Source organism: Urocampus carinirostris, chromosome 14 (genome assembly GCF_059441175.1).
Source record: "Urocampus carinirostris isolate Australia breed hairy pipefish chromosome 14, RoL_Ucar_1.0, whole genome shotgun sequence".
In the NCBI taxonomy this organism is placed as follows: Eukaryota; Metazoa; Chordata; class Actinopteri; order Syngnathiformes; family Syngnathidae; genus Urocampus; species Urocampus carinirostris.
The window spans coordinates 13,551,216-13,564,119 of NC_142362.1; the positions used below are offsets into that span (position 1 = coordinate 13,551,216).

Sequence of the window (12,904 nt, forward strand, 5' to 3'; positions counted from 1 at the left end):
ACTAATGCACATTTCATAGTGCCTCGTTTAGGCGGGGCGATGATGCTTCACAAGACGATGCCATCCAAACTAATGCCAGCTGCTGATAATCACGAGGTAAGAAGAAATGTAATGGCTAAGCCAAGCCACCAGAGAGCAGTGTCTGCATCATTTATAAGCAGACTTGTTGAGAAACAAGGCAACAATTTCAAGAATTTACAAGCACTTTAACAAAATTCAAGCACTTTTCAGTCATTAAACACAACATTAAAATTCAAGCATTTTTTGAAGGATTCCGATCACAAAAGCTCTGTTACGCCATTTTAATCTATGTATTTGTGTGCCGCAAACAAAATTATAACAATGACTTAAAACATTGCAATTTTCTCTTTTTTTCCTATATACAAAACAGAAGACGAAACTATATTGTACAAAAAAGCTTGCCAAATTATATATTAGAATTTTTTTCACAATTACATTGTGTGCTGTGGCCTAAAAGAGGTGAAAAATGGCAATTTCATGAAAATTAACATGATTTCGGGCGAGGCAGAGAAAGGCTTACACTAGTCAATATCGTGACGCACTCAGCAAATAACCTGCGTTTTTGTTCAAACCGCTGCTATGCTTTTTGTCGGAACTTTGTGCTACAATCAGTCGGGAATTTCTACAAGGACAGTCAATTCATACATCCGACAGTGAGCGCTAAGCCAGGCCCACCATAGTTACGGTTTCCATGTATCACAAGCGGAGCAAATATGGTGCCCAAAACAACAACAGCAAGCAACTTTTTCGTCGATATTCCTGATAGCATAACCGTCTCAGCTCTCCTGGATTATGCAAATGTATTTCAAAAGTCCATAGAAAGGAGTCTCAATTATTATATACAGAGTTATATTCATGGCATCAAGATGTCCAAAGACGCTAATAACCTTGTAAGGGTGGATGCAAAATGTTGGCTATCTATGAGGAAATCAGAAGCCCCGTAGCAACTACACATAGAAATCGATTCAGATTTGTGAGGGATAATGGTATTAAGAGGATATACAATGAATGATCGGAAATTGATGAAACCAGTGGTGCAATTTCCATTTGTTCCGAGTCTCTGGCGAGGAACATATGGAAATTGCACCACTCGTTTCATAATATTTACATACTGGAATTACAAATTGTATATCCTATTCATCCCTTTAATTAGGAAACGATACCTTTGCTTGTATTTGTTTTTGTCATATGCTAATGAGGGTGCAGTGATAAAGAGCAGGTAAAGCAGCCGTAGTAACCTACAAACTTTACGCCAGTAAACTCATTGGGTACAAGGATATTTATCGAATTACAGCAAAACATGTACAATAAAGGTATCCATCCATTATCTGCACCGCTTATCCTCAGTAGGGTCGCGGGGGTCCTGGAGCGGGTATCCATTAATTTGAAACAAATTATACACATTAAACGTAAAATACTGGTATCCACTGCGTACACCAATCTCTTACTACTACAAAGTTGATGTTCAGAAGCTCACTGTACCATATTCTCTCACTAACCAACCCAATAGCAGCGTAAACTTTCATTTATAAGAATAAAACACTGTGCAAGTTGAGTTGATCGTGAGGGCGCCTGCATGCTTTTATCCATCTCAAACATTTCTCTAGTTTTCAGCTGAGGAAAAGGGACGCACCTCACCTCTACCCATCATTCTGGATACCTTAGATCTACATTACAAATTCCCTATTTTGATACAAAATACCGTTGAAGCATGTGGATCACATGTGCATCGTTTGTGATACTAAGATGGCCGATCCAAACCGGGAGCCATAGGCTGTCGCGTGCCTCACGTTCTAATTGGCTGAAAACAAGCGCTGTTGAATGTATGAATGGAATCCTACCATTAAATCACGCATCCTTGAAGCAGACGCCGCGTTCTGAATGAGTCTGAACATCACGCGATTTTTTTTTTGCCTTGAACGAACGCTGCGATTTTCTCACTTAAAGAAGCGGGGCTCGTGCTTGATGCGATTCTCTTCGTTCCACTTTCTCCTGCTCCTTTGCAGATCTTCGATCCGCTGCTTCTCAGCAGCGGCCAGCTCCAGGTTTCCCTCTTCTAAATGCCTGGGGTGAGGCAGAAAGCGCATAGATTTTGATGAATGGGTTTTAGGCCGTGTGGAGTTTGTGTTTTTCAGCGGTCAAGTGACCTCTGATCGGGTCGAAAGCGTGCGTCTGTTCGAGGCAGGACGTCTTTTAGCTCGGGGCAGAGTTCGTTGAGTTCGGTGGCGAACCTGGTGAAGCCGTAATACTGCTCGTAGTCTGTGGGCATGGAGCCTGAGGGGAAAAATATACATTAGCAGAATAAGGGTGGAGTGTGGCACTCTGCTTGCTCAGACAGTAGAACCAGGTGTTACAAAATCCCTACCTTATAATGGTTTATTAAGCCCCTCTTAATCGCATTTTCCCCCAAATTGTACAAAACTAATTTTTATGCTAATAACTGCGTGTAATGTGCCTCTTACATCTCTAACAAGCCTGTCTGCTATTGGTTGACATAATATAAGATACTGGTCTGCTATTGGTTTACGTCACGGCGTTAGCAGGATGCTGATATGCTACACACTGAACTCCTTTACAATATATATATATATATATATATATATATATATATACACAGTGTCTGGAACTCATGACAAACCGGACACCAACTCTGAAAAGTTGCCTGCCCAGCCATAAAGTTGCCTGCCCCATTCTTCACAACTTGAAACACAATAAGACGACTAATCGCAAATAAAACCCATTGTTGCAAAGTATTAAGGATTGATAATCAGAATATATAACAGAACAACGCTTTAAAATTAAGTTTATTATAAATCTACTTATAACATTCATTGCATGTATATGACATCTGTTTTCCATCTGCCATCAGTATGTACCTGTATTGACTCATCTTCATTGAAGCAATGTTTGCGTTGCATCGTCTGCTACAAGCCACGTGAACTCCTCTTTCCACGATGCTTTTAATGTACGTTTTTGTTTGTAGCGTCATAAATTTTGTTGGCTTCTTTTAAATATTTCTTCTGGGGCTGAGGTTTTGGCTTGATTCCTAACCACTTCTCCATTTTCCTTGTGTTCTCTGTGCGTCTACTTTGCAAAATGATATGCAAATGCACGACTCTATAACGCTCGAGAAAGTCCGGAAGCACTAAGTTATTCTATGCAGGCTTCTGATTGGCTGCCGACTATGCAAATCGCCAAACGAACCGAAATTTTCAAACCGAAGATTTTGAAATCAGAATGAAGCAAACTCTTTCTTTTTTCTTTTTTGTTGTTGGCTTTTTGTTTTGTTTTTTTCTTGAAAAAAATTGTCGGCCACCGGGCAGAGACATTTTGTAAGTTGCACGCCTGACGTATATCAGACCCTGATATATACATATATATATGTATATCCCACATGAAACAGATGAAAAGAGCGCCACCAGGCTGTACTAGCCCAAGGGACACCACAGGAAGTGGTGTACCGACAACCCAGGCTGTGTAGGGATCCCTGAACCGTGATACAATTTTGTTTTTACTTTTGGTACCTGGGTTGGAAACACCTTAGATAATAACCATAGGTTTCTTTCCCCTACCAGAACAACAATTTCACCTTGCAATCTCCACCTCCGAACAGATTAATGCTGTATAACGGGGTTCTATTGTAGTGACCAATGTCAACAACCTCCTCACTTACCTGGCCTCCAGATACATTTCGCAGAGGGCGGGATGCCACAGTAAAGCCCCTCGTGCCATTTCCCAAAAAGCCTGTGGATGACTTTCCCTTCTTGATCCATCACGAAGCCTTGGATCTCGTTCACATTGGAACTCCAGAGGTTGCCCTACACAGACGGTCCGCCATCAGTCGTGCTATATGCGCTCGTCTCTGTGTCTTAAAAAAAAAAACCTCTAGCAACCTTGACGAATGTGAGCTTGCATAGGCAAGCGCTGCTTTTCATGTTCCGGATGGTGATCTCGCCGTAGTGCTCGATCCACCGCCGGCCGCTGAGGATGTTGTGGACGCATGTGGTGACTTTGTTCCATTCGTAGTGGTCGCCAAACCTAAGCAGATGCAGGGAATGCATCATTTCAATTGTTAAACAGTTGGGCCTAGATAGGCATTGATTTAGTTTTTACATTGAATGAGCTGCACAGAATTATTTTGCAGGCTTGTGTCATTAATGCAGCATCAGCCCGTTTATGATGCAGGTGCAAGTATGTAGATTTCTTATCGGATTTCTTATTGGAGTTGACGGCAGTCCTTTTCTTACTTTCACCATTTTCATGCTACACGAACGAATATAAACAATAAAATCCCTACAAGATGAGAATGACGTCTCTCTCCAACACTCCCCCCACCCCGTGTTTTTCCTACCTAATGTGTTCCATCCCGAACAGCTTCGCTAAAAGGAAGATTAAAATAAAATAGGCAGAGTGGAAACAAAGCATTCTTTGAACTCAGTTGGGATGTGTTAACACATTAATAGAGACAATAGTAGACTTTCAACTGTGGCCGTTAGAAAAAATGCATCCAATATCCGCATCTCTTCAAAAGCCGCAGGGTTGAAATTGTGTGTCAAAAACTGGGGCTTATAGACTGGAAATGATGGTGGATAGTAGAGAAGTGGGGCTTGGAGAGGGATGGGCACCGCCAGGCTGTACTTGCCCAAGACACACCACAATAAGTGGTGCCCCTACCACCTTAGTGGTTAAGGGATCTGTGAACCGTGAAGTTTGAGGATACCAAAAAAAAAGAATTGTTAGTGTCTAAAAATAAAATGAGGAATTTACAACTTTTTTTTGTTTTGCAACTTTCGTTGATCAAACGAAATTCCCAATTTCTCTTTGATTTATCATTAAAATTATACATTTCGGATGAAATAAATAACTTTTGTTCAGACCGCTTCCGATACTCAACTCTTGATTCATCATTAATACTGATACAAGGTTCTGATATCATTAGGATAGGTGTTCCCGTTTGATATACAGTAAATAAATTAGTAGAAATTAGAAATCATGGAGGGATCTGAAATTTTCATCGTAGGTGCATGTCCACTGTAAGAGAGATAAACTAAAAAGAAAAATCCAGAAAAAAACCCACAATTGAAAAAAAAAAAAAAAACACAATTATTTCTTCCAAACGATACATTGTGCCTCATACACATATCCTGACACAGCTTTTAGCCATGGCAGGAAAATGTTTGTCAGTCAATTCTAATTAAATGTACACTTTCCCATGATCCAAAGTGAAGACCTGCTTGAGTGCTTTATAATGTACTTCACACTTTACCCATTCACACACACACACTCACACACCGACAGCAGAGTCAGCCATGCAAAGTAAATAACCAAACGTCTCTGTCAGAAGTTGCTTCGTGCATTGTGGGTAGACCTAAGACATGCATCTGATCTGAAAGGCCTGACCGAAACCACATCGCCGTTTTGATAGTTCAGTTATTGTGGTCACACCATGTTGCCACAAAAGTAAATCAGTGACGTTTAAAAAAAAACATTTGATAAATCTTACTAAATCGTTTTAAGTCCAAACAAATATAAATCGTACTAATCATATTTTTAAGATTTTCGAAAATTGGATTTAAGACATTTTAATGCCAACTAAGGGTCATTAATTCTGCCCAACAAACCAAAAAAGCATGACCATTTTAAATGTAAATGTAAATGTTCTGCATTTATATAGCGCTTTTCAAGTCAATGAAGACCTCCCAAAGCGCTTTACAATGTTTTTCACACTCTTCCTTTTACGCACACTAACTAACCGATAGCAGCGTTAGCCATGCAAGGCAACTGCCTGCTCATTAGGGGCATTAGGGATTCAGTGTCTTGCCCAAGGACACTTTGACATATAACTTGGACGAGCCAGGAATCGAACCTGCGACCTCTTGATCCCAAAACGAGCCCTTTACAAGCTACTGCCGCTCTCGTCTATTGATACCAACAGGATATTTTTCCTTAAAATTGCATAGAATTTATGTTCATATAATATTTCTCAACCTGATTGTAAAACTGACATTGGCTTACCTAAGAAAAAAGGCCCGACAACCATTACCCTCTAATTCCAAATAATACCTCACTAATTTTAAGACAATTAAAGGATCATTGAAAGAAAGATTTTTCCTCACAATAGGGCAATGAGAGGTAAAAATGGACGCTGTATTGTGTTTTCATTTCAACAGCTCTACACTTTCAGCGTTCATGCATTAATTATAAACAGAAGTAAAAATAGTTGTGCCACGAGGGTTTTATTACTCCCACAACAGTGCGTTAGATATTTACAGTGTTTGAAGCTGGTAATGAATTCACGTCCACTAAGAGTTTGTGTTCAATGATGCTTATAGATATTATAGAATTCAATACAATGTAGTATAAGAGGAGATACTTTTGGCACTCTAGGGTAAACATAGGGCGGTATGGCGGATGAGTGGTTAGCACGTCCGCGGCACAGTTCTGAGGTCATGGGATCGAATCCAACTACCGTAAATTCCGGACTATAAAACCTTCAACCCTGCGGCTTATTCAGTGATGCGGCCGATTTATGTAATTTTTCTAACAGCCGCCAGCGGCGCTCGAGTACAAAAGGTAAGGTTTAGACCGGTGGAATATATGCGCCGAGGAAGACTGCAACTTCTTAGCTTGTGCACAAATTAAATTAGCGTAGACATATCCTCATCATGAAAATTGCAAAAAGAAAGGCACATGACGTAGCTTTCAAGCTAAAAGCAAACGAGCAGTCCGATAAAGAAGGAAACAGAGCTACTGCACTTAAACTTCACTTTGCGAGCGTGTTGCTAGCGTGGTTTTGAATAAGGGAGCGCAGGACGACGTCTATATGACAAAGTCTCTTTCCCATACTGGGGAAGACGACTTTGATGACGTCAGTTATAAGGAGGAAGATGAGGACGGTTTACCGTGGTTTCTACTGGTACAGTATGTTTTTTTTAACAGACCAGTTTACTATGTTGCGAGTGTGTTTTGCTACCCTTCACAGGCACGGTTTGGGATGAAAGTTATAATATTATAATTAAAGCTTTGAAAACTCTCTCGGTGTACCGTCTTTCTTTGTAAATATGTGTAACAGATGTATAATATGTATTTGCACCTGTATATTTTTGTAATGTATTTATTTGAGACACTTATTCTAATATGTTTTGCGAATTAAAAAAGAGGGGCGGAACAAACGCGGGCTGATGGGAAGTGGGGTAAAGGTGAGTGAGACCTGTTGTCGCGGCGGACAATAGTGGATATATATTTTTCCCACCCTTACCTTTGGAAATATAGACTTTTTTTCCTTGGATTAGTTTCACCGGGTACCCGAACTCTGCAGGTCTGCATCAAACTTTAAGTACCAGTATCATTATCTGTTCATTTTGCCGGTTGTGGTTTTTGGTCTGTGTACTTTATATTTAGTTGCAATCGCGGGACTCAAAGCCGGTTTTGGGCCAATTTTGTGATTGTGATACATGTTTTAATGTGGGCGCATGCGGCTTATACACAGGTGCGGCTTGTGTAAGTACAAAATCGGTTTTCCTCCTAAAATGTGGTGGGTGCAGCTTAAAATCAGGTGCGCTCTATAGTCCGGAATTTACGGTACTAGCCTCCCGTGTGTGGGTTTCCTCCCCCCCACATTCCCATCAGCAAGTATAATATTTTTAAAGATGCATACACCACCTTTAAAATTGGATCAATCATTATTTGGTCCTTCCTTTTAGAACACAATGGAAGTCGAAAGAGTTAGCCCTCCCCTGTGCTGGAACCTCTATTTAGGTGAACAGTGTTTTTTAATGATCTTACTGTTATCATACCACTCAATGTGCGGGTAAACACATTGCACTCCTCCCCTGCTTGTTTTACCAAAAAATCTTATGATGCTGCTACACGGAATGATTAGGTCACCTGGGAATCATGAGGCTCACTGTCCCAACTGGCAAGATCTCCATTGATTTACCCCAGAATTTGTTTTTCCATCTCACATCTATAAGAAGAATAAAACAGCAAAGTTAGCAATCAAAATACTTAGTACCGTCCCATTTTAATGGAGGAAATTCTATGATTCAGAGAAGCATACCTTGCCAGAAGGTGAAGTTCTTAGACTCGCAGTGACAGGCAGAGATGGGAGGATGGTGGCTCACCTGGAGGGAGGAACACAATGACAGACTGAGAGGACAATTTGGAGCCAAATTTGTCGTGTGATAAAAAACAGGCACAAAAATGAGACACAAATGAGACCCTAATTTGGCATATACCAAAAAACAGGCACACGCAATTTGAGGGAAGCAAAGAGGAAAGCATATTAAGAGCCAGGTCACATTCATATTGAAGAAGCATTGAGATTACTTACCAATTTACTGCTGCCCTTCTGACAAGGTCGACGGAATTGTAATCAATTTTGTTTGTCATCACAAAGCCCATTTATTTTATCCGACCAAGACTTGCAGATAATTGTATTTTGCAATAAATATTTCAGTATTTGATGTCAAATGTGTGTGACCTGGTATAAATAAAGACTATATATATAATATATTGAAAATCAACGGCCCAAAAAAGCCAAATAAAGTTTGGATGATGCAAATCAAATGGACGGAGGCTGGCCAAATAAACATTTTTGCTACAATGTCTTGTGAACAGTCTTGTGAACCTAATTCAACCTACTACATATATTCCAAGTTAATCGGATAAACTTATGTCTGTATTGTATATACCGGAGCCATATCCCTCTAGTGGGAGGTGGTAAGAGTGAAGAAAACTCGCATTCTTGACTTTTTCAGAGGGGATTTTCAGCCCCCTCGCCCAAACCAACCGATGTATCGCAACACCTGTCGTTGGCAGTCATTAGGTGACCAAATCCAACCCCTAATGCCAGGTTCTAAGCAAGGAGGCAAAAGGGTACCTTACCCTACCCCCAATATCACAGACCTGGTTCATTTGGACAAATTAAAAAATATATTTTCTTAAAACGAATATTAATTTCTTTTGCAAATCCCTTTACCGTATAATGGAACTTCTATGCAACTGACATGTACACACTGCAGGAGTAGTTTCCCAACCATATTGTGGGTGCCCATAGAAAACGTACTCGTGGGCCAGATGTGACCCGGGGGCCTTAACTTTGACACACTTGCATTAAACTGTAACGAAACAAATTTCATGGTTCATTTTTTGCCGCTTCTTCTTTGTGACGTTTGAAATTATGTGTTTACTATACTGTACAGAGTACTGCAGAGGCTGGGGAGCGAATCATTTAAAGGGACCTTGTGTAATAAAAAGCGCCTCCTAGTGGTACAAAAATGTCATTCAGGGAATTTTAAAAAACAAGAAAAACATTGATTTGAATGGTAGGCAAAAGTACATGAACTATAATACCAATGTTATTTTCATAAAAAAAAAAAAATCATAGGTCGAGAAATTTGTATTTCCTTTACATAAGTGGAATCCCGATTTATGTCGCCGCCATATTTGTCTGCCATGTTTCTTGCTGTGGCACTGGTTTTTGTTCACATTAGAAAACAGTGCCACCTAGTGGTCAAATATTACACACAAGGGCTTTAAGTTGCAGTAAGTATAATTTTTCTATATTGTGTTCGAATATACTATATCTGCCTTATTCAATTTCTAATTCATTTGGGAGGAAATTGAAAATTACTTCAACCCTGTGATATGGAAAAAAAGTATGTTTTTTTCATTGTTTATTTGCCTTTATGTAATGTTTGCCACCTAACTTTAAAGGGAATTTTAATAGAGTAACCTCATTTTGGGGGTTGTTTAAAATAAAATAAACCAATTTTCAAGGGTTGTTTTGGACAGCATAACCCCATTTATGTTGTAAATGTTCCAAAAAGGAGAAAAACTAAAAGAAAATGACAAATTTCCTTTTTCTTTCACATGACAGTTTCCAATTTAATAATTCGAATGTAATACAAATCACACTATTCGTGCACCTTTATTAATGGCCGAATTCAAGCACTTTCTAAGGACTTTCAAAGCTGATTTTCCAATTTCTCTAGTACCTTTAAAAGAAGAAATCCAGAGTGAATCAAATATATCTGCGATTTACATATGCCATTTTTAATCTTGCATACGAATTTATCAACATATATGATTTCAGATCGCAAATATACTTGTAGATCTGAACACTACGATTGTAAATATTTTTGAGACAAATCTTTCCCCAATGTACAGTATGTAGGTGAAAATCAATAAGTGAGTAAATTGTTGCTTAAATTTTCAGTTGCAGGAATTTCTTCCCAATACAATTCACCACTGGGAAACGGTACCTTATTTTTTGCATGGCCTTTAAAAAATGTCCATAATTGATATGCAATCCTTGCACTAATACACATTTCATAGTGCCCTGTCCTATTGCCCCGTATGGGGCAATGATGCGTCATAGGAAAATGTCCTACAAACTGATGCCAGATGCCGTTAATCACGAAGAAGAAATTCAATGGCAAAGCCAAGTCACCAGAAAGCCGTGTCGGTGTCATTTTTAAGCAGACTTGTTGAAAAACATAGCGCCAATTTCAAGTATTTACAACCACTTCACCGCAATTTCAAGCACTTTCTAATCCTTGAAAACAAACATTAGAATTCAAAGATTTTCGAGCACCTGCAATTAAAAACTTTGAGTGAGCTCCACTGTACCTGTTCAGAGAAAAAACAGAAGCCCTTGTCTTCTCTTATACATTCGTACGTCTCTCCAAGGAGCGGGTTGAATGGCTTACTTCCTGCTCGGTAGTAGGTGGAAGAGTAGCCTGAGACTGCGAAGGCAGCAACCAAAACCTGGAAAGAACCAAACGGTACCATCAACCTGAAGGCATCACCATTCGTAATTAATAAAATGTGATGCATGTAAGCATATTTTTGCCTGGCAGGGTGGAACAGAAGTGCGCCGTTGCCCAATTGGTTCAAAACCAGATGGGGTTTTTAGTTGGGCAGGCCGATACAGGGCCATTTGGTATCGATCTGGTCCAAGTATGTACAGGGTAGTATCGATTGATACCAATCCAAACTTTATTCTTAGAAATATGATCATGGAAAAACTGAACCCTTATATTTCCAATAAACACAGCATAAAGTTTTTGCCACTAAAAATGTTTTTTTTTTGTATTCATAAATTACTACATTGCAAACTCTAAACGTATAAATAAAAATATAGAAGGATAAATAGAAATCCTTCTATTACTACTGTTTCAGGAAAAAAAGCCAATAACTGTAGTGTCAAACCAAAAAAGCAGCAATGCAACAAAAATAGCAATGCTGTCTAACAATGTCAACTAGAGAACCAAAGTATCTTCCACTGCACAATATTTTGAAAATGTCAGCGGTATTGCAAGTATCAATTGTCGCTCTGTTGCATAGTGACAACGGATTTACAGGTTTTTGTTCAGGAACAGTAACATGTTTATCAATTTGGTTGCGGTTCATTGCTCTCTGCTTGGTGAGCTTTTTCAGGTGTTTTATGTCAATTTGTGGTGCTGCCTAGGTAGCAGACCACATTAACACACAAATGAAGGTCTTCTTCTGTATTTGGATTAAAAAAAAGTCCACACTATAGTGCGCTTCCTATTTGTCTCTGTTATTTTCAGCTTCTGGTAGTGATGGTCGCATAGATTTCGTCCTCTCTTCTGTTTGGCAGGCAGTATGGAGCAGCAGGCCAGGTAGGGAGAGTTGCTGAAAGTGCCCCTGTCAGTCACACACTCAGGCATAAATCTAGAGAGTGGCGGCTGGGTGAGAAAGAGGTACTGCGCTATCTACATTGAAAAGTGGTGCTTTGAGGAAATTGGTGGAGGGGCCAAGTGTCGATCTCAGGACAATAGTAAAGATCCGATTCAAGTATTCGCTTAGTATTGATGATAGCAAATGTTGGATCTAACTGCCCACCCTTAGTTTTTAGCTGTGTACAGTGCGGTGAAAAAGTACTCGGCTCCTTCCGGATTTCTGTGTTTTTGCATATTTATCACTCACAGAAGGTTTCAGATTTTCAAACCAATTTTTATATCACAGAGACAACCCAAGGAAATAAATACAAAATGCTTTTTTTAAAAAGTTGACTAAAATGTACATTAGGGCACAAAAAACAGGCAGTTCATGCTAGAAAATCTTCCAATATGGCAGATTTGAAACAATTTTGCAAAGAAGAGTGGGCCAAAATTATTTCACAGTGCTGTGAAAGACTGACCAATTATCGTAACTGTTTGATTCTGTTATCGCTGCCAGGAGTTGCCCAGCTCGCTATTAGGTCCAGGGGGCGATTACTTTCACATAGTCAGATTCCTTGGGTTGTCTATGTATGGTATTAAAACTGGTTTGATGATCTGAAACCTCTGTGAGTGATAAATGTGCAAAAAAAAAAAGAAATAGAGAAGGTAACTGTAAAAAAATGCTTTGAGGAAATAGGTGGAGGGGTGGAGTACTGATCCAAGGACCATAGTATCAATCCGATCCAAGTACTTGCTTAGTATCGATGATATCTACATTCTGTTCGAACCACCCTCCCATAGTCTTTCGGTGTGTGTTTGCCGACTCCATTTGAGAAGTTTACCATACGTTCGAAGGGATTTTCCGTCTCGGAGGCCTTGTCCAGAAGCTCACTATACTCCAGCTCTTCACACATGCGCTGCAGCGTGTTGAGAGGCTCGTTGAGCTCCACGGGCATGGAGACTTTGGACAGGTCCTTGCCGATGTTGTTGCGCAAGATGTTCCACAGGTTGATGTTGCCTGTATCGGGACAGGGCGCCGGCAGGCAGATGCGCCGCCCGTTGCGGAAAGCGCAGCCGGCGAAGTCTCCGTTGGCCACTGAAATGAGAAAATAGTCAATTTGTGTGTTTTATGGATGCCGCATTTACTAGCTATAGAGCAGCGGTTAGCAAACTACTGTCATGGGCCACATGAG

The 12,904-nt window shown here is 39.9% G+C and overlaps 1 protein-coding gene across 1 annotated transcript in view; it reads right to left on the reverse strand.

Annotated features, from left to right (window-relative positions):
- Positions 1-12,904, reverse strand: part of osbpl6 (oxysterol binding protein-like 6) — a 52,417-nt gene that overhangs the window by 6,050 nt on the left and 33,463 nt on the right. The window contains exons 15-22 of the mRNA XM_088353417.1: positions 12,554-12,807; positions 10,654-10,791; positions 8,081-8,144; positions 7,909-7,987; positions 3,915-4,059; positions 3,695-3,839; positions 2,169-2,295; positions 1,963-2,085 (exon numbers count right to left, since the gene is read on the reverse strand). Coding sequence (XP_088209543.1) covers positions 1,963-2,085; positions 2,169-2,295; positions 3,695-3,839; positions 3,915-4,059; positions 7,909-7,987; positions 8,081-8,144; positions 10,654-10,791; positions 12,554-12,807 — 1,075 coding nt within the window. The remainder of the gene's footprint in view (positions 1-1,962; positions 2,086-2,168; positions 2,296-3,694; positions 3,840-3,914; positions 4,060-7,908; positions 7,988-8,080; positions 8,145-10,653; positions 10,792-12,553; positions 12,808-12,904) is intronic.